This window comes from Diachasmimorpha longicaudata, chromosome 1, assembly GCF_034640455.1.
Source record: "Diachasmimorpha longicaudata isolate KC_UGA_2023 chromosome 1, iyDiaLong2, whole genome shotgun sequence".
Lineage (NCBI taxonomy): Eukaryota > Metazoa > Arthropoda > Insecta > Hymenoptera > Braconidae > Diachasmimorpha > Diachasmimorpha longicaudata.
Window position 1 is genome coordinate 4,148,575 of NC_087225.1, and position 25,931 is coordinate 4,174,505.

Consider the following 25,931-nt stretch of genomic DNA (forward strand, 5'->3'; position numbering starts at 1 on the left):
GCTGCCTCTTTCTCTGGCTAGGGAGACAACTTCCTGTTTTACCAACAGTTACATTACAAGAATACAAGTTTGGTACTAGCGTTTAAAAGGGCGCTGCATTTAAAGTGTGAAGTTGATAAATTTTTACAAAATTACAGAGAATCTCGAAATTTTGGAGAATTAGGAAAATTAACTCTATGCTCATTTCAGCTGAAAATAAAAAATTATCCGAAAGCCGGAAAAGTAGGAAAACCTGAAAAATCGAAAGTATAGTCAATTTAGTAGAGAATTGCACTAGGGACGTGAATCGACGGTCGGAAAATCTCTAAAAATTATGGGAAAGTCGGAAAAGTAGGAAAACCCGAAAAAATATATATGCTACGATTATAGCTTTAAAAAAATCTAGATTTTTATTTCGGATTATAGATTCGTCTTGAAAATGGATGCGAATAATTCAAATGATGCTCGAAAAAGAAAAAGAAAAAAACTCGATAGATGACTTCACTAGGGACGTGATATTATTATACTTCATGTCCATTTAAAAAGTGCCCACATTGCTTTGATAAACTTGATCTTTTATGTACAATTTCTCATGTCACGAGCGCACCTAAAAATGCTCACCCAAAAAAGTGCCCCACGCGCCAGAAGTTCAAGTTTTCACTTCTGCCTGCACTCCCGGAGTGCAACCCTGTTTTCTTTTTGCTTTTCTTTTTGTGATTCCTTTTGCAAAGGGCGAAGGAAAGCTAGTATTTTTTTTGTTTATACGCACAGAAAGTGCGCTGGGCCAGGAAGCCCTAATAGTGTTAATTTTCTTTCTCCTTTCCATTTTTTAAAATTTTTGACAAGTGGTCTAGAAACGAAAAGAGTGGTTCGCCGTTAACGGCCGCAAAGGCCTACATATGTTTTTTTTTGTGAATAAAGGATAATATAAAAGTGTATCGCTCACGTCCATCTATCCAGATCCGATTAATAATCTCAGGTCGTAGGTTCGACTCAAGATCCTGCCAGGAGAAGCATCCAAAGCCTACCATAGAGAAGAAGGACTGCTCCACGCCGGACCCAATAACTGGAAGACATAGCCCGATAAGGATCGTCAAAGGAGAGGAGTGTAACAGACCGGTACACGACTTTTTGGCGCCGACGTCTTGGCGTCACTTTTTTGGCGCTGATTTTATATGGGGAAATATATATGGGCGCTAAAAAGCCTGCGCGCCAAAAAATCCGGCGCCAAAACGGAGGTGCCAAAGAAATGGTGCCAAAAAATCCTGCTACGCTAACATACATGTGGGGATGTCTGTTAGGAACACCCAAAGACGGGAGGAATACCACCAAATCCCAAGATGACCAATAGAGGAAAGCGTGAGTGAGAGAGAATGGAGAGAGAATATTTTTATTAATCGCGTAATTTTCCACCCCGGTGTGGCTAAATCCGACAAATAGGCGTTAGTATACCTTTCCCTCCACCCTCAGGTAGTTAATAACCTCAAGTAAGGAGTTTGCTCGCCCTTTGCTGAGCCAAGTATGAGTTTTGTCGGCCCACCAAAATTATCGCGAAGAAGGGCCAACATAAGAGTCATCCGGTAGTTTTTTTTTAGATTCACCCTTCGTTAATCTTACGGGCATTCGACTAAGCCCGGCTGAAATGCCAGCGCTCCAATAAGCGGATTTTTAAGGGGATTAATTGGGTATGTTTTTGGTTTTTTGGTGGAAGGTCGCACGAAGCAGGTACAGACCCTGTCTTTGACGAATTGCCAGGCTGTTAAGGATTTATGTAATTAGTTTTCGGTTTTGGGTATATTTATTATGTTCATCGGTGGCGCCAGTTCAGGGATGAACTTACTCCAGTTGTCGGAGGTCACCATACCACGGTGGCTTGGGCTGCTCAGGGGCTCCGTCGTGGAAGTCCATGGATTCTCCGACGCATCTCAAGTGGCGATGGCAGCCGTCGTTTACCTCAAGGTTCCTCATCAACCTGGAGGGGGTATCACGCTTGTCTGCTACACAACTAAGGTAGCTCGACTCAAACGGCTGACCGTCCCACGGTTGGAACCCACGGCAGCTCTGCTCCTTGCGAAACTCATCAGGTACGTGCAGGATCAGCTCAACCTCAGGACTGCTCCCACCTACCTCTCGACGGATTCTTCGGTAACGCTCACCTGGATCAGCTCCCACTCATCACGGTGGAAGGAATTTGTGAGGAATCGTGTCGGCCCCATCCAAGGGCTAACTCAGCCGGCCCATTGGAGGCTGGTGCCTGGCAAGGAGAATCGTGCGGACTGCGCCTCTCGAGATCTCTCAGCGCAGCAGTTGACAGCGCACAATCTGTGGTGGACAGGGCTGCAGAAGGACCTCAACGTGCACCTCGAAGAGAAGCCAGGACTGCTCTACTACGGCGCCGCTCAGGAACTCGCTCTTTGGGATCTCATCGGCAGATTCTCATCATTCAATCGTCTGCTCCGGATCACCGCTATCTGCCGGAGGTTTATCGCTTGGCTTAGGAGGATGCGTAACGCATCGTTCCGTTATCCGCTCACTCTCAGCGACTTCGAAGAGGCTCGGCTCTTGTAGATCAAGCTCACCCAGGCAGCTCACCTCAAGGAAGATCTTCGGACTTTCTCTCGAGAGGAGAGATTCCCCAGGTCAAATCCGCTCACCAAGCTCACCCCTTTCATCGATCGTTAAGGGGTTCTGCGTGTGGGTGGGCGGCTCAAGTTCGCGCAGCTCGACCCAGAGAGCAGGAACCAGGCAATCATCCCGAATGAATCTCAAGTGGCCCACTTACTCATCGACCAAGCTCATCTATGGACACTTCACAGCGGGATACAGCTCACTCTCCGTCAGCTCAGGAGTAGCTGCCGGATTCTCGGAGGTCGAGCTCCAGTACGCTCCTTCATCCTCAAGTGCGTGAGGTGTGCTCGACAACGTGGGATATGCGCTCAACAGCTCATAGGCCAGTTGCCACCAGCCAGACTCGCCCCTGCTCGCGCCTTCTTTGACACGGGGGTGGATTACGCCGGCCCCGTCGCTCTTCGGTCATGGAAGGGGCGGGGTTACAAGTCCTACAAAGGCTGGCTGGCTATCTTCGTCTGTATGACCACCTCGGCGGTGCATCTCGAGGTCGTATCAGACTACTTGGCTGATGGATTCATCGCGGCGTACAGACCGCTCACTCCTTGTTCAGCGACTGCGGTACCACCTTCATCGGCGCTGACAAGGAACTCAGGACCCTTTTCTCAGCAGGATCATTCCAGCCTCGGCAGCTCGTTCAGCTCCTCATCAACGATGGGCCCCACCGGTCTCTCAACCCTCCAGGTGCGCCGCACTTCGGAGGCAAATGGGAGGCGGCCATAAAGTCGGTGAAGTTTCATCTCACTCGGACTTTCGGCGAGGATCTGCTCACCTTCAAGCAGCTCACCACTTTACTCGCCCAAGTTAAGGCAGTTCTCAACTCACGGCCACTGGAACCGCTCACGGACGATTTTGACGACTACTCAGCCTTGACCCCCGGACACTTCCTCATCGGTCAGGATTCCACGACTCTTCCAGAACCATCACTGGAGAATCTTAACGTCTCGAGACTCTCCCGATGGCAGCTCATCCAACGAAAACTCTAAGGGTTCTGGAAGAGCTGGTCCACGGGATACCTCCAGCGTCTTCAGGCTATCTCTAAGGGGCACCATCCGACACGCCATCAACGTCGGCTCCTTGGTCTTGCTCGCGGACGAGAGGTTCCCTCCATCAAAGTGGCCTCTCGCCCGAATGACCGCTCTACACCATGGCAAAGATGGGCTTACGCGAGTAGTCACGCTCCGGACCGCTCAGGCGACGTTAACGCGCCGCATCGCGAAGCTCGTACGCTTGCCAGTGCCAACATCGGAGACCTAGGACCATGTCAGCTCTCCGGCTCGTCATCTCGTCGGCTCTTTACCTGGACTTCGTCAACCCTGATGGATTTACGACCCGGATTGACCGGCGAAGTATACTGTGGAGATAGAGGCAACCGGACCGGACGGGATTTAAGACCCCCAACGTCTTGGATGTTTCCAGGCTTGGTCAGCAAATCAAAGATCGGCTCTTCGGACCGCTACAGGGTGATAGATAAACTCAGCGTGCACTCCGCGAACGTCTTGATCCCTTTGTTTTCTGTTACAGCTCATCAAGTTTCTCGACAGCAACTCCTGAGTTGCTGACGGCCGGGGAGAATGTTGGCATTCCTGCTTTTCGGCAGGTCCTCAGTTACACATTCGCAACAGCTCACCGTTAGGCAACGATCGAAACAAATCGATCGTGGCCATGGCTCTAACTGGCATTCCTTCGGTTCTGGGGCGCCACTTCCTGGACAGCTCGCTATTATCCTGCGTAGGATAATAGCCCCACCAACTATCACGTGGTATTGGAATTCGGAGCAATTCCATCGATCGTGATAATCACCCGGTCAATCGTTTTCGGACAGTTCTCCAGTGCAACACCCCAAGTGGGGGTCGCCGACACCTACAAAAAATACGATATCTTTCCAATGTTGCAAATCGGTACTAAATTCCGACATTGGATCGTTATGGCTGATGAACCAGAATCAGTACAGAATCGATACTGACTCTCAGTATGGTTCTTCAGACATATTTTGAATGTCGAATCGATGCACGTTTTCTGTTGGCAAAACGGTACTGTATAACTGCCTCAAAATCGACATCGTGGCAATGTTGAAAATACAGTGCTGGATCGCATTCTCCATTTCAGCGTCAGATCCATACCGGCATTATGTCCGTATTTAGATACTGAATTTTGTTGTTTCCATAAACATCTAAACGACATCGCAATTATGTCGTTGGCCGAGTACAGGATTTCGACTATGACCAAGCATCAAAACGATACGGTGGCAACTTAGCAATCCAATATCGAATTCTATACTGGAAATCAGTATCGTTACGGTGCGAAAGGAATGGTCATATATCTATGCTAAAATATTTTGCTATGCTAGAATTTGTTTTACGCCTAATATCTTTTCGAATATTAAAGATATCGAAAGATTGCAAAATATTAATTTTGATGTAAATTAAATGTGCTATATTTCTGTTCCTCTTTTTGTTTGTATGTTATATACTCTCCATGTAAATTGAAGAAAAAAGTGGAAATTACTCGCTAAATGGGAACAACATTTTATTTACGCATAAAAAAATTGAGATTGGTTGTAAAATTATCATAAATTGGAAAAATTGTTAAGCCTTAGTAAAAAATATTTGTGTAAAAATATTCGTGCATTTGTTTTTGTTTGGAATGCTATGAGAGGGACAAGGACGAAGAGCCTTTGCCATGGTGACACATGTGGCAGCCAACCACCCTCTTCTTTCCCCTTTCTCCAGGCGTCAACTACCTGAAAATTCCACTGCTCTCGGAAGAATTTTCAAGTATTTCTCTTTCAGTTGACCAGTGAGTGTTACCCGAAGCAAAGTGTTTGAAAAATGGATTGTGTTTTTAGCAAAATTGAGCTGGCGAGAATGCGATCACGTGAATAACTCGTAAACACCGCGCTCTGAAGAAACAGGTGGTGATTGACGAACGAAGATCGAGCTGCGGTAGTAATTGTATACTTGGGGGCCAAAGATACATTGAACCAGCAGACGAGAGGGATAAAAATGAGGATCACAACAATTTCCATAAGGAAATGTATTCACACAATTACCCCGAAAAGTATTCCCCACAAAACGATGTTGGTCCTCATGAATGGGACGAGATCTGTGGAAGCACTAGCAGTGAAGATGAATCATCTACGAGTGATAGTGAGAGTGATGGAAGCCAGTAATATTCTCCAGATGATGGTGAAGGATCAATGAATGAAGATGTTGAAGTATCAATGGATAATGAACCTGATAATTTAAGAGAACGGCTTAAAATTTGGGCGCTGGAGAATATAGCCAATTTGAAGAATAAAACAATTTCACAAGTACTGGAAATATTTCGTGACATTGGACACAGTGAATTACCCCGAACCGCTGAGGCTTTATTGGGGACGTGCCATTATCGAGCAACACGGAAAATGAAAAGTTCCAAAGGTAGTTATGGTGCATATGCATACTGCGGTATTAAAGAGGCATTGTTGAGGAGGATAGACGAAAAGATTTATAAGGAAGACGTAATTGAAATTCTCGTTAATGTTGATGGTGTGCCTATCTACAAAAATTCCAAACAACATTTTTGGCCGATATTACTAATGATTTATCATGAAGATTACTATTGTTCACCTGCTATCGTGGGAATGTATTCCGGAGATGCAAAACCAGCCTTTGCGAATGAATTTCTCGATGATTTTGTAACGGAAGCTTCAGAGTTGATTGAAAAAGGCCTTACAATTGATGCAAAGAACTACACTTTTAAAATTAAAGGTTTTGTATGCGATACACCAGCGCGAGCTTTCCTCAAATGCTGTAAAGGACACGCCGGATTTTATGCATGCGAGCGCTGTGTAACTAAAGGTCAAACAGATAATGATAAAAATGTACGAGTTTTTCCACAGACAAACTGCCAATTGCGCACTCATGAGTCATTTCGAAATAAAACACAAGAGGAGCATCATTTACGAGATTAGACTTCACCACTACTCAGGATCCCCGATTTCGATATAATACAGTCAGTGCTACTCGATTATATGCATCTTCTCTGTCTCGGCGTCATGAAAGGCCTGATGGAAAAGTGGATAGGGAAAAAGAGAAACCAAGCCAAACTGAAGAACGCACAAATAACCCAATGGAAAAAAATAATGGATTCAATTAAACCCATGATTCCAAGTGAATTTCAACGTAAAAATTTTGATTTGGATTTTTGGAATACATGGAAAGCTACGCAATTTCGTTTTGTATTACTCTATGGGGGTCCTATAATATTAAAGTATATTTTGCCTGTCTCCACCTACAAGCATTTCATGCTTTTTAGTTGCGCTTGCCGTATACTTTTGAGTAAAAAACTTGCTACGACTCATGTGAAAACTGCTCGCTTGTATCTACAAAAGTTCGTGCTTTTAATGCCCAGTATTTACGGCTCGCGGTGCCACACTATTAATGTTCACAATTTGATTCATATTGCTGACGATGTGGAATTCATGAACGCAGATTTGTCAGTATACTCAGCCTTCCCATTCGAGAGCTATTTAGGTGTGATTAAATATTTGGTACGCACCCCTAATAAACCGCTCGTACAAGTTTTGAATCGTTTAGAAGAGCTCGATAGTCTTTCCAGCCAGAAGATGAAACCTCAGAAAATAATCAATCTCAATATATCTGGTAAGAAATCATCTACCGATAATGTGCTCAATAAAATAGAACTGAATGGACCGATTCTAAGCAAGACTTGTCCAGATAATATTGTACGGCTGAAGAGCGAAACGTATATGAAGATTGATGAAATTTTAATAAGTAAAACGGATGATTCAACCATAAATAAATTACATTTGCGAGGTCGTGTCATAAAATGCAGAGGTAGTGCTTTCAATTATCCTCAAAAATCTGTTTTTTTTGGAATCATAGAACTGGGAGCTACTGTTGAAGCAACAAAGATCATAAGTATAGACAAAGTTTTGAATAAAGTTCTGTTATTAAATATTGAAGGGAAACAATTTGGTCTCAACTTTTTGCACGCATAAACCAGCCCCAGCGTAGATGAAGGATGTAGAAGATTTACCTGTTGGACTCTTTTTGTTTTTTATGGCGGTCGCTACCTGGATCACTGGGGCCCAGACGCGTCCTACGAAAGGTTCTGGCGTGGGAATTCCCCGGATTTAATCCGGGAAATTTACCTATTCGAATTGGTGCTACTTAAGTTTTAAGGGAAAAATAAGCATTCCAATTTTTACGGGCATAAATCTACCCCACGGTAAATGAAGGATGCAAAGAATCTACGTGTTGAACTCTCTTCGTCTATAAAAGACGAAGAGCGGTAGCGGGAGCGGTAGCGGTCGCTACCTGAATCAATGCTGGTAGAATATGTCCTACGTGGGGTCTTTTCGAGATTGTGACCTGTATAAAATTCAGGAAAATGTCCCTTGTTTAAATGAATGTTCAGAGCCGTTTTTGCCATCCCCCACCTCCACACCTGAAAAGTTTGGGAACCGGAAAGGGCTGGTAATGAAGAGCGTTCATCAGTCTTCGAAGCCCAGCAATCGAGCTGACATCGTCTACAAGTAGGACACAGTGTCAAAGTGATAGCATCCTCATTATTTCAAGTGATAGAAGTGTTTGTGTCCACACCAACTGACAATGGATGATGCTTCCCAATTTTCCGAAGCCAATGAGATGTGAGTATTTTTTTAAAAATATGTATTATTTTGATGTTATCCAATTTCCACGTTGGATCCACGCTACTCAGCCCCGGACCTCTCTATAAACGAGACGAAGGGGAGGGTTTGAGTCACCTACTGAGCGCGTCTCCAGGTGGCGGATAGGAGGGGACCGGAGTATGAGTGGCACCTTGGGACCGGAGACAGGAGGCTGGAAAGAGCACCTGAATCTGGATTTCCGGGGTACACTTCGGATATCAGTCTGCGATGACTATAACGTCGACCTACGGAAGTAAAAACCCGTCAGGAAGACCCAAGGCATCGCTGCGGACCAGACTCCCCAAGCTAAGGTGGAAGTTATCGTGCCGAGGGCTGAATGACACTGGGGAACATTGTCGCAAACGATAACCTTGGGGAACCAGGCAGCACCCCATTGTATGCATGCCTTACCTCCGCATCCAGGCTCTGCGGGGGTGGACCTTCTTTTCCTGGTTACTCGTGGGAATAACATGGACCCAATAAATAATAAAAATTTTAACGCCGATGACGGTGCCCTCTCTGAGGGAACGGCAGAGGCTTGCAGGTCGGAGGAGAGCACGATCTGCGCTAGGGCTCCGGAACTCCGGGGAACAAGCGCAGATACAAATGGAAGTGGAGGGGGAGCCAGCCTCAGAGGGGCCTACCAGTGGTGGGCCCGCTGTCGCTGACCCTACCCAGGGGAAGAGGAGAAAGGGTAGGACGGGTGCGGAGAAGCGCCGGGCCCGCCAGGCTAGGCTGAAAGCCGAGGCCTCGCGGGATCAGCAATCTCCGCAGAAAGTGACCGCGACGGAGGAAAAGGAGGAACAGGGGACAGGGCCCAAGAGGCCCAGGTCCTCAGTATCCACTCCCCCCGAAGTGGTCATGCCCAAGAAGAAGGCACGGGCGATGGAAGGACTGGGGGCAACCTCTTTCAGAGAGGCGGCGAAGGGTGGAGGCAGGGTGGCCGTAGTGCCAACTGGCCATCCGGAGCTGTGCCTGACAAGGGAACAGGCCGACCTAATCCAGGAGACGCTAGTGGCGGCGCTGTTCGGGACTGACCAAGATGGTCAGCTCCCGAGTTTCGACGGCCACTTGTATGACGATGGCGTGCTGTGGGTGGCATGCGCGGACAGTCGATCGAGAGAGTGGTTGACTACCGTGGTGCCCACCCTGGCACCTTGGGAAGGGGCCTCCCTTATCCTGGTGGATAAGGAAGCGCTCCAGAAGCTGATCAGGGTTACGGCCTTTCTCCCGGGAAAACCCGTGGGAGCGGCTATGGCTCTTGAGAGGCTGAGGATGCAGAACCGGGCCCTCACCACAGGCAAGTGGAGGGTGTGGGACTGCCGGAGCGGGGAGGAGGGGCTCAACATGGTGTTGGGAGTAGACCCCAAGTCCCTAGAGGCCCTGAAGGGCGTGGGGATGGCCCCATTCTACTGCCTCGGCCGGGCTCGTTTCTACGAGACCCAGCGGAGAGCGGCGGGGGGGAAGGCGCCCCAGACGCAGCCGGGCCCAGGGAAAGTGATCGCCGACCAAGGGGGGTCAGTAACCGCAGGGGAGGGGAGAGGGCAGGAGGGAGCGCCAAAGGGTCCGGGTGGACAGGAGAGTGCCCCAGTAACTGCCAGGGAAGGCGCCCGCGAGGGAGGAGGAAAGGAGTGCGAGGAAGGCTCTCTCTTACAGAGGGACCCCCTTGCCCCTGCAAGGCCTCCGCTGAGCGGACGCACCAAGGGCCGAAGAGGAAGGCCGCCTCTGGTGAGAGGGGGCGCGGCGGGAACTGGGAGAGGGTCTCAAGGGACCCTCAACTGGGCCCTGCCGGGCTCATCCCACTCAGGGCAGGTTAGGGCGCCACCAGGCGACCCTGCCTAACGGCCCACCAATGGCCAGGGGGACAAGGGGGGAAGGAGCAGAGGGCAATATGCAGGGAGACGGCTTAGGCTCTCTGCTAGTCCACTGCTCCCAGATTAACTTGCAACACTGCAAGGCTGCGACTGCCCTGCTGAGTCGCAGCCTAGCAGTAGAGCATACAGACATATGCCTTATGCAAGAGCCCTGGCAACACGGAGGCTCGGTAAAAGGCCTATCTGGAGGCGAGGTGGAGCTATTCTATGCTCGGGGTGACCTGGGCCCCAGGGCTTGCATTGCTGTCAAAAGAGCGTGCGGAGCCAGGGGAATGGCCAACTTCTGCCACAGAGACTTGGTGGCGGTTGTCGTGAGACTTCGGGGGGAGGCCGGTGCGGAGGATATAGTTTTCTGCTCGGCTTACTTCTCACATGACTCGCCGACACCACCACCTACCAAAGAGCTGCGTGATCTGGTGAATCACTGCAGAGCTAGAAAGCTGCCACTCATCATAGGTTGTGACGCAAACGCGCAGAACGTGGTGTGGGGCAGCGAAAGATGTAATGACAGGGGCACTGCTCTCCTGGAATTTATGGCAGACGTGGACCTGGAGATCCTAAACAGGGGCTCGAGGCCCACGTTTGTCACTTCTCGCTGTCAATGTATCATTGACGTAACCATGTGCACCCGCCGGCTGGCGAGGCGATGCAGGGACTGGAGGGTGGACCGGGAGGACACACTCTCTGACCATCGACGCATCAGATTTAGCATAGAGGGCTGTGCCCAACCGCAGCAGGACCGCCTGCGCAGAAACTCAAGGGCCACCGACTGGGACTCCTTCGAGAGGAACCTGGAGGAAAGGCTCGGGGTTGGACGCGCTAGGCCCTGCAGGGAGGACCGGTTAGAGGACGAGGTGGAGAGAATCCACGTTGCCCTAACTGAGTCCTTCGAGACGGCATGCCCGGCTAGACGATGCAGGATGGGAAATAAAGTGCCTTGGTGGAGCCGTGAGTTGGACAGGCTGAGAAGCCAGTCCAGGAGGCTTGGAAACCGAGCGCACAAATCGAAGAGGGCCGAAGACTGGACTCTGTACAGAAATGTGCAGAGAGAGTACAAGAGGCTCATAAAACGATCAAAGGAGCTCACCTGGAGGACATACTGTGAGGAACTGGAGGCGCTTTCAGGCATCTCCAGGCTTCGCAGGGTCTTCTCGGGGGGCCCTTCACAACGGCTGGGTGGAATCACGCTGGCAAGCGGAGAGACCATCACAGAACCGCGAGAGGTCCTTGAGCATCGGGTTCGCGCGCATTTCCCGGACTCTATTATAGAGCTTCCAGGAGAGTGCCCGGAAGTAAACTGGAAGCGAACAGGAAGTGGCGATCCCGACTGGGAGCTAGCCGCACGAATAGTAACGCTGGACAGGCTGCAATGGGCGGTGGACTCCTTCGAAATGTACAAGAGTCCAGGTCCGGATGGGATACATCCGGCCCTCTTGCGAAGAGGGGGGCCATTGCTCCTGCGCAGACTGATACCGGCATTCAGGGCCTGCCTGGCATTGGGCTACGTGCCAGGCAGGTGGCGGGAAGTCAGGGTTGTCTTTATCCCCAAACCGGGTAAATGCAGCTACGACAACGCGAAAGCCTACAGACCAATCAGCCTGAGCTCCTTCTTATTGAAGACGCTGGAAAGGCTGGTCGATAGGCACATTAAGGAGGGGGCACTGAGGATTAATCAGATATGCCCCTCACAACATGCTTACCAAGCTGGCAGATCGACTGAGACTGCGCTGCACCACTTGGTGGGCACAATAGAAAATGCGAAGGAAAGGGGGGAGGACACCCTTGGCGTCTTCATAGACATCGAAGGGGCCTTCGACAATACCGACTTTGATACGATGGAGAAAGCTGCGGCAGCGTTTGGGATCGAGAAATCGGTCATCAAATGGATAGCCGCCATGCTCCGAACAAGAGTTGTCCACTCCACCCTTGGGGACAGTGAGGTAAGAGCTGCGGTAGGGAGGGGCTGCCCGCAGGGGGGGTTATCTCTCCTCTGCTATGGCTCCTCGTTGTTGACGGCCTCCTCACTGGACTCGAGGAACTGGGGGTAAGGACAGTCGCATACGCAGATGATGTGGCACTGCTGGTAACTCGCAGGAACACGAGCACGCTACATAGCAAAATGCAAAAGGCGCTGGACTATGTTCAGCACTGGTGCACATCGAAGGGCCAAAGGGTAAACCCAGGCAAAACGGAGATGGTGCACTTCACATGTAGAAGGAGGGGTGCTGTTAAAGCTCCCTCCATTTATAATACAATGCTGGAATTCTCGAGTGAGGTCAAATACCTAGGTATTTGGCTCGACCAGAAGCTCAGCTGGAAAAAGCATATCGCCATGCAGACTAGCAAGGTCACTATGACATACTGGGCATGCAGGCGAATGTTTGGAAGCACATGGGGTCTAAGGCCGAGGATGGTCAAGTGGATCTACACGGCCATTATGACCCCACAGCTAACATACGCAGCCGCAGTGTGGTGGACAGCCTTGAACAAGGCCTGCCACAGGAAAGCGGTGGACAAAATAGGCAGGCTTGCGGTGCTGGGCATAACAGGGGCCCTCAGAACGACCCCCAGCTCAGCGTTGGAGGCCCTGCTCTTTATGCAACCTCCACACCTAATTATAAGGGAAGAGGCGACAAGAGCGGCCGCAAGATTGCGGCTACAGGGAACATGGAAAGGAGCTAGGAATGGGCATGCTAGTGTCCTCCGCGCGGACGGAGAGCTGGAAGGGCTACTGTCGCGTGGTGCTGACGCCTGCAGACCCCGATGGCACTTTCGCAGAAAGTTCTCGGTCAATCTTGGATGGGGGGAAACCCCGTCAGGAAAGGATGCGGACTGGGTGCCGCCCCGTGGACTAGTCCGGTATACGGACGGATCACGAGTAAGCGGACGGGCAGGTGCGGGGGTCTGGTCAGAGGGGCCCGCAATAGCGAGGACCATTGGGCTGGACTCACACGCAACCGTGCTCCAGACTGAGTTAGCTGCCCTAAGAGCCTGCGCCAGGATGATCCTGGAGAGGGGACAAGGGCAAAAAGATCTTCATCTACTCAGATAGCAAGCGCGCGCTGAGGGCAATACTCAGGTATGAGTGTTGTTCTAAGTTGGTGAGTGAATGCGTTGAGCTGATGGAGGAAATTGCCGTAAATAATCGGCTCGCGGTGGCCTGGATTCCGGGCCCCGCTGGCATCAAAGGCAACGAAAAAGCCGATGAGCTCGCAAAGAACGGTAGTTGCAGGGCCTTTCAGGGGGAGGTGGAGCACGTAGGCGTGCACACCGATTTTGTGAAGGACCTGGTCAAGGAACGTGCGGATAGGAGGATCGTGGAGAGATGGGACTCGGAGACGGGTGCCAGGCACACGAAATCCCTCCTAGGGGAACCCACTAGGAAGATGGCAGAGACCCTGTTGGGCCTAAACAGGGTTAAGCTCCGTACTATAGTGGGGCTTATCACTGGACACTGGCCCCTGGCTCTGTACTTATCAAGGATAGGCAAGGGGATAGACCCCCTATGCAAAAGATGCGGGTTGACAGAGGAGGATCCTCTTCACCTATGCACAAGATGCAGCGGACTCGATGAAGCCAGATGGAATGTCTTCGGGTCTACTTGCGTAGATATACGTGTCGACAGGGACGGGATCAAGGGGCTCTATGAGTTAGCTCGTAGGGCACAGATACTCGATACCAGCGACTAGACGGCTGCCTGAGGGCAGGGTGTAAAATGGCCGAGAGGCTGATTGCACCTCCGGACAGGACCGTCTAAATATGATAAGTGATAAGTGATAAGTGATCCACGCTACACGGCAAGATTTTTTTGGTATAACTAACCCTTTCGTTTGATAAACGTATCTTTCCATAAACTTTAGTAAAATTTGATGGACAAAAAAAAATTTTATTTTCCGTTTGAGAATTATTGTCCTGATCAGAATATATGATGTCCAACTTATGTTCAATTAAACCCTTTCAATGAAGTAATTTTGATATATTTTTAAATGAAAATCCTCGATTTGATTAGTAAGTTTCATCCTGATGGTACAGTAATTCCTACTCTACCGATACAATGTATTTTATTCAGACTGCCAGTGGGAAATTTACTAATCAAACCTGGATTTTTTCTTGAAATCTAGACAAAAATTACGGTACTGGAAGAGTAAAATTTGACAAAAGTGGGACATTATTTATTGTCACCAAGACAATATTTCTCAAACGCCAAATAAATTTTAATTCTAATATTCCAATTTTTTTTATTTGACATTCATGTCTACTAAATTTCTAGTTAGAAATGCCAAAAATATTCCTCGAAATATGCCAAAAATGTCTTTACATGTGTGAGATTAATTATTGCTAAATTATTACTCCTTTTTTGAAGAGTATCAACTTTGAAAGAAAAATCAACATTTCTCGTTGTTGATTTTTACCGACGTGTCAATCGATGTGAGAAATCTATGGGCATAGTACATCGCGATTGGGCTCAATATAACAATGAGGAAGACGAGTGGAAAGTTTTTTATGCACCTCCCAGAGACTATAATATTCTCGAAGATCATGTGAAGGAAGGACGAGAGCCGAAACCTTACTGGAGATTGTACCGTTGCAAGAGTATCAAGCAAGCAGGTATGTATAAAATAGAAATTGTAAAAATCTTTTCAATTTTCATTTTGTATTCATGCGAAGACAACTTCGCCAGTTTTGTGTGCTCAATAAAATGGGAAAAAATTCAATTCACAGCCACCTATGAGCAAGCAGTTAGAAGACTTGACAGAGCTGTCGAAAAAGCTAGTAGCGATATCGAAAGCAGTCCAATTGAAGCTGGAAGTGGGATTGGTGGAGAGCCAGAAGATGGTCATATCTTTCCTAATGTTATCGTTCTGGGTAATGATGAATTGGAGCGGGAACTTGATTTCATTGCAGTGAACTCTGATGCTCACCAAGGTAAAGCCTTTTTTTTTCACTTATATAATTCCGGAGAAAACATTGTTTTTTATTGTTTAGAGTATGGATGCAGAAATAAACGAAGGAACACGGAAGAAAGAAATGACCTTGTAGCCAGGAAAAAATCAAAGAATGCAGAAGATATGGACAGCTTCCGAACTCCGCCCCTCAATGGCAAGCAGAGCACTGAAGAACAACGATCAACTTCCTCATCGATATCACCCTCCGAAGAGTCACCATCACGATCATCTCCAGGAGCCATGTATGGAGCCTCCATACACGACAAACGTGATCGTAAGATGAAAATTTGATCTCATAAATTCAAGATGATAGTAGAACAGGCTTTTGAATTTTCAAAGCGATTATTTCTTATTAAGACGAATAATCAACTGTAAAACTCATCGAGGAGAATTTCTTCGAGGGATGACAATTTGCTTGAGAGCATTCCGTTCCCATGTACCTAATTCTATTGATTTATTTATTTACCCCGAAAGTCCGTTTTACTATCATCTCTATCATCAATCATCATCATCTCTAAATAACATACATGAAAAATATCACTAAAAGATATTATTGATTAAAATTTTTGTTTTAAAAGAATCATAGCATGGAGATATCATGGCTGAAGATTATTATTGATTAAATTATCACGAGAAAGAATTACAACTCGTTATTCACAATCAAACATTAATTTTTTTACAAAACATCTTTAAACATTCTTAAACATTGAGGAAAATAAGTAGTTTATCTCGTATTGAATTTTCAATTATTTTGCGCTGATATATTATATAATGATATTTTCTGGTGATATTTTGATGTGTCATATCATTATTTTGTGATATTTGAAGGGGTATAACCATAAACACAGCGGAAGTACCCTCAGAGAATTCTGCTTAAATCTAGGACATTATTTTCACATTCTGCACAATTCATTCTGTGGAAAAAAATTATAGAACAGACAGGAGAATATACAGGCACCCTCAATTTCATAAAAGTTTACTCATTTTGCTCCCATAGTTGTTAAGATGTAAAAAAAAATTCTTTCCGCAATCGAAGGATTGCCTACCCAAGTGGGGTTATACAATTGGAGCGATATCGGAACGATGTCCCGAGCCGACATGACGACGTCGTGTCTGCACCGGCGTTCGGTACTGAATCAACGTAGTCAACATGTCGGTTTGTAAGGTGATTTCGGTACTGGAAACCAACGTCGTTCCAATATCTCCGGTCGGTACTGGTTCGATGCTTCTTTTGGAGAAAAAACGACTCCATTCCAATATCCAATTAATGCTGGAATGGTACCGGAATTGCATGAATCCGCCATGATTCCGGCGATACATCCAGTGTCGTTTGTACGCCGATTCTTTGCGGATTAATTATGGGAACGGTAATGGTTATTGATTGAGTAACTCATTTATTTATTATAGATATTTTTATTAATAATGATGGTTCGCCATCCGAATACATATCAAGCTTAAGCATATCAAGGACTTATATGGCTATGAGTGATGATTTTATTGCCTGGGACGTGGTGCTGTACGCCGTCTTCCGTTTCCTGAGCGATCAATAGCTCCTGTGAACCATCTACTCATCTTTGAGACGATCAAAGTGGCTGAAACACTATGTATCTCGATAAGAACCGCTGTGGACAATCGAAATATATAAATGAATTAGATGAGTATCCGGAAATCTAGGAACCAAACCAGTTACTATTTTGATGATGGATGTGTCGTACCTTCTAAACATCCATATATGGATGTATCTTTGAAAGAAAGCTTTGTGTGGCCACGAGTTTCCTTTCCACAAGCCGAATACTCGAGTTGTAATTGTTTCGATAGAAGGCCGGATAGAGTAGCTGTGAGACTTTCCTTCAGACTCGTTGATCCCGTACATCTCGTTGCCATCACTGATTGCTGTGAATTAATCAATTTAGGTGTTAGAAAAAAGATCGTAAAAAACAATTGAATGACATAAAATGACGAATATATGCATACCGAGATTTTCTTCTTTTCGGGACTGTCCCTGAGGATTTCGTCAAATGCGTTGAGCTCTTCCACTGTATTGAAGGGCAAAGTGATACCCAACGTGATCGCATTCTCGCCAGCTCAATTTTGCTAAAAACACAATCCATTTTTCAAACACTTCACTTAACACTCTGCTTCGGGTAACACTCACTGGTCAACTGAAAGAGAAATACTTGAAAATTCTTCCGAGAGCAGTAAAATTTTCAGGTAGTTGACGCCTGGGGAAAGGGGAAAGGAGAGGGCGGCTGGCTGCCACATGTGTCACCATGACAAAGGCTCTTCGTCCTTGTCCCTCTCATGTCATTCCAAACAAAAACAAATGCACGAACATTTTTACACAAATATTTTTTTCTAAGGTTTAATTTTTCCAATTTATGATAATTTTACAACCAATCTCAATTTTTTTATGCGTAAATAAAATGTTGTTCCCATTTAGCGAGTAATTTCCACTTTTTTCTTCAATTTACATGGAGAGTATATAACATACAAACAAAAAGGGGGACAGAAATATAGCACATTTAATTTACATCAAAATTAATATTTTGCAATCTTTCGATATCTTTAATATTCGAAAAGATATTAGGCGTAAAAAAAATTCTAGCATAGCAAAATATTTTAGCATAGACATATGACCATTCCTTTGGCACCGTCACGATACTGATTTCCAGTATAGAATTCGATATTGGATTGCTAAGTTGCCACCGTATCGTTTTGATGCTTGGTCATAGTCGAAATCCTGTACTCGGCCAACGACATGATTGCGATGTCGTTTAGATGTTTATGGAAACAACAAAATTCAGTATCTAAATACGGACATAATGCCGGTATCGATCTGACGCTGAAATGGAGAATGCGATCCAGCACTGTATTTTCAACATTGCCACGATGTCGATTTTGAGGCAGTTATACAGTACCGTTTTGCCAACAGAAAACCTGCATCGATTCGACATTTAAAATATGTCTGAATAACGATACTGAGAGTCAGTATCGATTCTGTACTGATTCTGGTTCATCAGCCATATCGTTCCAATGTCGGAATTTAGTACCGATTTGCGACATTGGAACGATATCGTATTTTTTGTAGGTGTCGGCGACCCCCACTTGGGTAACTGTACGCCACAAATTACTGGGGTAAGACAGGCATTTTTTCTTCTTTATTGAGACATGAATTCCCTTGGTTTTTCGATCATACCACTCGCAACAATCTCGTTAAATATCCAAAACCAGGAGAATTCTTCGGAAAGTGAGGACATTGTCCTAAATAAAAAAAAAGAAATTCTCTAGATGCATTTTTGGCGGGAGAAAAGGGGATTAACTTTGAAAATGAAGAGATGAATGAAGAATATGGTTTATTCCTTACACAGGTATCCTCTTCGATGCACTTTTCAAGGCATTGGAAAGTTTTAAGCGCAGCTCGATGTATGATTTCCAAAAAAAATTCACACAACTCACTAATCACCTCAATACATCAATGCAAAGATTCTGTATATCTACCACAGAGGCTATGGAAACGTTGGCTATCACTTTGCCCTTCAATACAGTGGAAGAGCTCAACGCATTCGACGAAATCCTCAGAGACAGTTCCGAAAAGAAGAAAATCTTGGTATGCATCTATTCGTCATTTTATGTCATTCAATTGTTTTTTACGATCTTTTTTCTAACACGTAAATTCATTAATTCACAGCAATCAGTGATGGCAACCAGATGTACGGGATCAACGAGTCTGAAGGAAAGTTTCACGGCGACTCTATCCGGCCTTCTATCGAAAAAATTACAACTGGAGGATTCGGCTTGTGGAAAAGAAACTCGTGGCCACAAAAAGCTTTCTTTCAAAGATACATCCATATATGGATGTTTAGAAGGTACGACACATCCATCATCAAAATAGTAACTGGTTTGGTTCTTAGATTTCCGGATACTCATCTAATTCATTTATATATTTCGATTGTCCACAGCGGTCCTTATCGAGAGACATAGTGTTTCAGCCACTTTAATCATCTCAAAAATGAGTAGATGGTTCACAGGAGCTATTGATCGCTCAGGAAACGGAAGACGGCGTACAGCACCACGTCCCAGGCAATAAAATCATCACTCATAGCCATATAAGTCCTTGATATGCTTAAGCTTGATATGCATTCGGATGGCGAACCATCATTATTAATTGTTGAATTTTGGGGTTTTCCCAGAGACAAAATTCACTCGTCCCAGAGTTTTTATATTTATTAGTTAATTATCGTCAGAGCCTTTTAGTTTGGAATTTTTATTGCTGCACTTTGCAAAAGGGGATTTTCCCAAAAACCATGTGGTGACCAGATCTGGTCAAAGTGGAATCCCTTAATGGAGATTCAGGGGGTGCAAAGTTTATTGCCTTCTACAAGTAGATGTGAATCGGGGCCTGATGCTTAGTTTAGTTTTCAGTCTCTTCTAAGAGTTCATACACTGTACAGTGTCCTCTTGACAACTAGAGTCCAAACAATTTATATTAAAGTTCATTATTCAATTTAACTGTGCGTTCTTCCATTATTTTGTTCCCGATATTCCAACATTAATAAAAATATCTATAATAAATAAATGAGTCACTCAATCAATAACCAGTACCGTTCCCATAATTGATCCGCAAAGAATCGGCGTGCAAACGACACTGGATGTATCGCCGTAATCATGGCGGATTCATGCAATTCCGGTGCCATTCCAGCATTAATTGGATATATTGGAACGGAGTCGTTTTTTCTCCAAAAGAAGCATCGAACCAGTACCGACCGGAGATATTGGAACGACGTTGGTTTCCAGTACCGAAATCACCTTACAAACCGACATGTTGACTACGTTCATTCAGTACCGAACGCCGGTGCAGACACGACGTCGTCATCTCGGCTCGGGACATCGTTACGATATCGCTCCAATTGTATAACCCCACTTGGGACGTGTGATCAATTGTACCGCTCGTCTCGGCATTCGAAATCTCTAGAAGGTTTGATTCTCTCGTCAACGGGTTCTCCGGTATTGCGCATATCGGGCTGTTAATTATTGTTTAACCGTTCAATTATTATTAAATTATTACACGCGGAACCGCTCATCAATACTCTGTTCTCATTATTATTGTTAGGTGACTACTTATTGTGCAATAAAAAGTGACCTGTGGTGACAACGCGCCGTGTGTGGTTTTTTTTTCTGGGCTGCTCGCCCCCCACCCGCACTGATCCCCACCGTTCCAGGTCCCTCATTAAACAAATTGAAAGTACATTTCAGTAACTACACTAATATCACCTTCCACATCTCGAAAGCAGACAACTCTTGAAACGTAGGATAATGGAATCTTATGATACGGTTTAATGTTCTTACTATTTTTTCAATATTAGCGAGTTTTATGAATCCGTGTTTTCTTTAAACATTAATTGCTTTTTTTCATTTCATTGTGAGAATTCTGTTGTCACTAAAAATTATCATAAAAAGGCATGTATTACGTTAGAAGAATGCATCTTTTGATTTTTGAAAATTGAGTCTTCTTGTGTTCTTTAAATCCAAAAAAATATGATTATTAAGGTGAAGATGTTTAATAATCACGAAGAAGGTTTTCTTCAGCGAAGTTGGTTGCATTGAAGGTAGATATTTCATTGTTCAAGGGTATAACTTTTACTGAGCATTTATTTATGTTGATCATTTTGCGTTTGGGTGTCAGGAAGACGTGTGTTGTATTAAAATGAAATTTAGTTATACGATTTATACAATGGTAATTTTTTCGTCAAAAAGTCGCTGAGTCTGCTTATTGATAGTTTTCCAGAAATCTGCCCTGCAGTATGATTTGTACAATCACTAATTTCAAAGAAAAGTAAACGTTACACGTGTAAAAAAGGGAGAATGTTAAGCTCGTAAGTTAATATTTTTAGGAGCAGACGTGGCACAATTCAGAGTAGAGCGATGACTCGAGCAGACAAACGAAGGGGGCACGAGCTGAGCCGAAGGCGAGACAAGTTCGCTTCGCTTGTTGTGTGCTACGAATGCTCCTGAAAACATTCACCCACTCCTTCCAACACTCCCACTTTTTCACATTTGTAATGTAATATACTATTTTGTTGCAGCAGATCATCTAACGGAAGATACACACTGTCACGGCGGTAATACACGGCAGCGTTAGGCAAAAAAATTGAAAAACAAAATAAAAAAAAAAACTCGTTGCACTCCGGGAGTGCAGGCAGAAGTGAAAACTTGAACTTGTGGTGCGTTGGGCACTTTTTTGGGTGAGCATTTTTAGGTGCGCTCGCGACATGAGAAATTGTACATAAAAAATCAAGTTTATCAAAGAAATGTGGGCACTTTTTGAATGGACACGAAGTATAATAATATAGAAATTATATTCGAAGGAAGTGGTTTTATTTGAATGAGTAGATATTAGTAAATAGTAAATACAAAATTTATCAATTCTCATTCATAATTTCAACAACTCTTACATCATCATTATCAGCATTTTCATCCAGTTCTAAAACTGAAACAATAGGTCTATGGCATCTAAAGTGTGAAATGAACAATTTTGATTTAAATCTATTTCTATTTCTTGTGAATACTGCATCACTAGTAGTTTTGTATTTTTTTGTGCTAAAATTGCGATCATTGGACATCGTTAAATCAAATTCTTCATATAAAACCGCATCCATTTTCAAGACAAATCTATAATCAAAAATAAAAATGTAGATTTTTTTAAAGCTATAATCGTAGCATATATATTTTTTCCAACCATCCGAATTTCCGATCGTCGATTCACGTCCCTAGTGAACTTCTCTACTAAATTGAGTATATTTTCGATTTTTCGGGTTTTCCTACTTTTCCGGCTCTCCCATAATTTTTAGCGATTTTCCGACCGCCGATTCACGTCCCTAGTGAAATTCTCTACTAAATTGAGTATATTTTCGATTTTTCAGGTTTTCCTACTTTTCCGGCTTTCCGATCATTTTTAATTCTTAGCTGAAATGAGCATACTGATAATTTTCCTAATTCCCCAACATTTCGAGATTTTCTGTAATTTTGTAGAAATTTATCAACTTCAAACTCTAAATGTAGCGCCTTTTTAAACGCTAGCGCCAAACTTGTATTCTTTTAATTTAACTGTTGCTAAAACAGGAAGTTGTTTCCCTAGCGGAAGAAAGAAATAGCTCATATATACCTATGCGTATACTAATAGCAGTGATGCCAGACGGGGGCAAAAATCCCATGCGTGGGGGTTTCATGCGCAACTCCCTCGCGCAACTACTGCTGCGGAGTGGGACAGTGGGAGACGTGTGGGTCCCGCATCTGGCATCACTGTAAAATCTCATCTGTCGCGAGTTCACGAGAAAATGCTCACCCACAAAAGTGCCCAACGTCCCATAAGAAGTTTTCACTTAAAAAAAAAGTGCAGCATCAACATAAAATCTGCAAGCCGTGATTGTAGGAGAAACTTCAAATGCCAGTGCGCCTACTGATGAACATAATCCAATGTTCTCCTCGCAGGACTGGCCTACAATGACACTAGTCAAAGGTGTAGAAGTGACTATTCATGAATGGGTCACAAAACCACTGAAAGGCGACTATTTTCTCGTATATGACAAGGGTGGTAATGACAATCGAGTTGTTATTCACACAATACAAGAAAATGACAATATCTATCATAGTGTGAAGTACGGATAGCTGATGTCACATGTTCCGTCGTTCCATTCATTTTTACATATTTCGTCAGAGTTCTATCAAACGACAAGTCCCTCAGACCCATGCTGACAGAGTACATACACTGGGGTTTTTCTACATTCTCACTTCAAGCAAATTACAAACAATCTAAGGAAGCGTTTCTGAAGTACTAGCCAAAGGAATCACATACAATCGACAAAAACTCTTTCACAGCTGGCTCGCATCACGCTTGACTCCCTACTAAGCCTCGTGACGTTTGACTCTCCCCCAATCGACTCTCATGACTCTTGAGCTTCTCCCTAGTGAGCGCATGTATCGACGATGTCGCGTAGACCGCTAGTAGTTACGTAGGATCCCTATGACAACCACATTTATCACTACATTGTAGTATCGAGATTGAATCATTTTATTATTTATTTGTAATGTATTACAATATTCCATTTTATCGAAGCAGTAGACGAATTTCCACAGTTTTAGAAATATGAAACATGAAGGCGGGGTCGAAGAATTAGAAATGAATCTTAAAACCTGTGAACGTAGTTCTGGTCATCCAGACTAAAAAGTAGTTGTATTTTCTGTTGGGTTATGGGGTAGAAAAGAATAAACACTCTTCGTAGTTCAATTATATCAGATTATTATTCAAATACCACTTCTGACATTATCCACTCAAAAATAAACTAATAAATATGTTCTACATTTGAAATTATTTGATAGCAGGGTTAATTTTGTAGTTGGGAAAGCCCCAAAATCCAGCACACACCCTCATTCGCCTTCATTCTAGAATAATACTTAAACATACACGTATAATTTCACTTTCTATTCATTCTTCTCTACTACAATCATATAAAAAAATTATCTATAGAAAATCCTAGACCTATGTGCTTCTTGAATGTTTCCTGGGGGCAAATACATATGGTTCAGCATTCACTGCAATGGATCGAGAAAACCCAGTAAAACCTAATCAAACCATCCAAATGATAATTTATGTACATAAACATTTTATTTCAAATTTGTTAAAACTAAATTCCAAGATTGCCGCTAATTTAAATTGATGGATCCTCAAATATGAAATCGTTTAACGATATACATTGCAGTGTAGTTATATATGTAACTACACTGATTATACTCTTATTCTTGATTAACATTGTGTTACCTGTTGATACCGGTTATCATGATATGGAATCCAAAATTTTTTACGCAATCTGTTCAAAAGATGGAGAAAATTCCGGTTACTAAGTGAAGAATTCGAGAACATTGGAGCCAAGGACGTCTTCTAGAATATTCCCAGACCTTGCGTTCCTAAGCAAAACAAGACAGCCCAAGGGTATATAAGGAGACTCGAAAATAGGCAAATCCTTACTTCTTTTCAATCAAGTTCAGTCGCTACAAGTGAATTCGCAGTTTCTTCACAGTCAAGTCATCAAGTTATCCTCAATCGAGTATATTTATTCTCTATTTAGAACCGAGCTCAGCTGATCAATAAATAGTGCTCTCGTCAATTATCAAATAGTACATCACCTATGAGAGCCTCTCGTAAACATAATTAATTAGCATGTGGAGTTATTCCATTCAAATAGTGTACGCTCAACGCCCTATAGAGGGAAAAAACCATTACGCGCTAAGATACCTCCAATCAACGGACGTTTTAGCTATTATAACGTACGCTAGTAACCGAAGCACACACCCGCCTCATAAACCTCAAGATTTTTTAAGTAAATTCTCAATTCTCCGTCGCGTAACATAAAATTTCTTATTGTTCGAGTACATCACTGGGGTTGCGCTAAGTTAACTGCCAGAAATTACCATTGTTAAATTAACTCAAAGACGCGAGGTCACGCCTCAACAATTTTTAATAAAATCAGTGCATCCCCAATCAGACCCTCGTGTCTCGTGGTCATTAATTTCCTCACCTATCCCAAATGGGCACCGCAAACTGGTCTCTAACTCAAACACAATCATATTGCAATATATAAAGCTATTGAAGTAATAATAAAGACTGAGTTAAATATAATCAGCCTTTATAATTTATTTGTGACCTCAAGATAATCTCATTTGTTCAGGTTATGAGCCCAGGGCATGCTCCTGGAAATTTGAGGTGATAAATTGTGTCATAATTGATTTACATATTTTTTTCTTTGTACCATTGTTGAGACATCGAGCTACTGAGGGTGGATCATGATGGCTGGTACTGTAATCAATTCCACTAGAATCGAAGCTATGAACAAGGAAAATTATGACACATGGTGTATGCATATCGAGGCTTTGATGGTCAAAAATGACCTACGTGAATAGGTCACAGGTGAAAAGGCATGTCCCACTATATCTGTTATGCCATAGGTGGAAAAACCTACTATATCTGCTGGCACAACTGCTGGAGTAGTTGAAGTGTATGCGCTGGATCTTCATGAATGGAAGAAAACAGACAGGAAGGCTCGATCAAACTTGATCTTGTCAAGTCACCGTTTGGCTCAAGTTGGAGTCGATTTTTGGTCCTAAGGGTCCAGCCAAGAAGGCCACCCTATTCAAGCAGTTATTTTTGTCAAAGTTGTCAGAGGGTAGTGGTCCACGTGATCACATAGTAAGATTCTATGATGCTGTGAACAAGCTGAAGGCAATGGGCTCAACCATTGACGAGGATCTCTTGACAATTATGTTATTGTACAGTTTACCCTCTAGCTACGATAGTTTCACGGTAGTTATTAAGTCTAAAGATAACCTACCTAATGTAGACGCCTTGAAAGTTAAAATACTTGAGGAACATGAGGTGAGAGTTCGAAATGGTGTCAGTGGAGTCATCGGAGCCCTGGCCAACAGATTCAACAACTCAACAAGTCCACGAAAGTCAGATCGTCGTGATAAGGGTGCCAGCAGTTCTCAACAGAAGAAGACTATTTGTTATGATTGCAAGAGGCCCGGTCACATCATCCCAAGCTGTCCAGAGTTAGCCAAAAAGAATCCCAAGCAGAATAAGAGTCCGGAAAAAGGAAAGAAGGAGGCAAACACTAGAGCGAAGTCACACAATGACAAGAATGACACTTATCTAGCTTGTCGTTCAACCTTCAGGGATGCTAACAAGACATCTAGTGAAGATGTGAGACTGGACAGGTGGATCATTGACAGTGGATGCACCGCTAACATTTGTGGTGTGAAACGTTATTTTGATTA

At 44.3% G+C, this 25,931-nt stretch overlaps 5 protein-coding genes across 6 annotated transcripts; 4 read left to right on the top strand and 1 right to left on the bottom strand.

Annotated features, from left to right (window-relative positions):
* The first annotated feature begins 1,234 nt into the window (after positions 1-1,234).
* Positions 1,235-19,589, top strand: LOC135160786 (uncharacterized). 2 transcript variants are annotated; one of them, XM_064117785.1, is made up of 8 exons: positions 1,235-1,338; positions 7,922-8,263; positions 14,522-14,766; positions 14,881-15,084; positions 15,145-15,378; positions 18,473-18,711; positions 18,793-18,970; positions 19,064-19,589. In XM_064117785.1, the coding sequence occupies exons 2-8, from the start codon at positions 8,226-8,228 to the stop codon at positions 19,189-19,191; spliced, it is 1,266 nt and encodes a 421-aa protein (XP_063973855.1). In that variant the 5' UTR covers positions 1,235-1,338; positions 7,922-8,225; the 3' UTR covers positions 19,192-19,589. The 2 variants fall into 2 exon arrangements, with proteins under 2 accessions (XP_063973855.1, XP_063973865.1); XM_064117795.1 differs by lacking the exons at positions 1,235-1,338; positions 7,922-8,263 and adding an exon at positions 13,399-13,969.
* On the top strand, positions 1,810-4,161 carry LOC135167632 (uncharacterized). Its single transcript, XM_064131054.1, has 5 exons — positions 1,810-2,485; positions 2,663-3,099; positions 3,141-3,548; positions 3,630-4,070; positions 4,132-4,161. Exons 1-5 carry the CDS (start codon positions 1,810-1,812, stop codon positions 4,159-4,161), a joined length of 1,992 nt encoding a protein of 663 aa, XP_063987124.1.
* LOC135172626 (uncharacterized) lies at positions 5,325-6,562 on the top strand. Its single transcript, XM_064138790.1, has one exon. It carries the CDS (start codon positions 5,807-5,809, stop codon positions 6,560-6,562), a length of 756 nt encoding a protein of 251 aa, XP_063994860.1. The 5' UTR covers positions 5,325-5,806.
* LOC135172620 (uncharacterized) lies at positions 6,623-7,839 on the top strand. The gene has a single exon (XM_064138774.1). It carries the CDS (start codon positions 6,623-6,625, stop codon positions 7,610-7,612), a length of 990 nt encoding a protein of 329 aa, XP_063994844.1. The 3' UTR covers positions 7,613-7,839.
* LOC135166716 (uncharacterized) lies at positions 16,592-17,366 on the bottom strand. The gene is made up of 4 exons (XM_064129264.1): positions 17,282-17,366; positions 17,079-17,188; positions 16,820-16,997; positions 16,592-16,726 (listed from the first exon to the last, which is right to left on the bottom strand). Exons 1-4 carry the CDS (start codon positions 17,364-17,366, stop codon positions 16,599-16,601), a joined length of 501 nt encoding a protein of 166 aa, XP_063985334.1. The 3' UTR covers positions 16,592-16,598.
* Positions 19,590-25,931: the final 6,342 nt, after the last annotated feature.

Coding starts and splice junctions, on each gene's coding strand:
- LOC135166716 (XM_064129264.1), bottom strand. CDS start 17,366: ATGTGGCAGCCAGCCGCCCTCTCCTTTCCCCTTTCCCCAGGCGTCAAC. Junction 16,998..17,078: donor CCGAAAAGAAGAAAATCTCG/GTATGCATATAT, acceptor ATTAATTCACAG/CAATCAGTGATGGCAACGAG. Junction 16,727..16,819: donor CATATATGGATGTTTAGAAG/GTACGACACATC, acceptor GATTGTCCACAG/CGGTTCTTATCGAGATACAT.
- LOC135160786 (XM_064117785.1), top strand. CDS start 8,226: ATGGATGATGCTTCCCAATTTTCCGAAGCCAATGAGAT. Junction 14,767..14,880: donor CAAGAGTATCAAGCAAGCAG/GTATGTATAAAA, acceptor TTCAATTCACAG/CCACCTATGAGCAAGCAGTT. Junction 18,971..19,063: donor CATATATGGATGTTTAGAAG/GTACGACACATC, acceptor GATTGTCCACAG/CGGTCCTTATCGAGAGACAT.
- LOC135172620 (XM_064138774.1), top strand. CDS start 6,623: ATGCATCTTCTCTGTCTCGGCGTCATGAAAGGCCTGATGGAAAAGTGG.
- LOC135167632 (XM_064131054.1), top strand. CDS start 1,810: ATGAACTTACTCCAGTTGTCGGAGGTCACCATACCACGGTGGCTTGGG. Junction 3,100..3,140: donor CGGCGGTGCATCTCGAGGTC/GTATCAGACTAC, acceptor CGCGGCGTACAG/ACCGCTCACTCCTTGTTCAG. Junction 3,549..3,629: donor CATCACTGGAGAATCTTAAC/GTCTCGAGACTC, acceptor GGATACCTCCAG/CGTCTTCAGGCTATCTCTAA.
- LOC135172626 (XM_064138790.1), top strand. CDS start 5,807: ATGAATGAAGATGTTGAAGTATCAATGGATAATGAACCTGATAATTTA.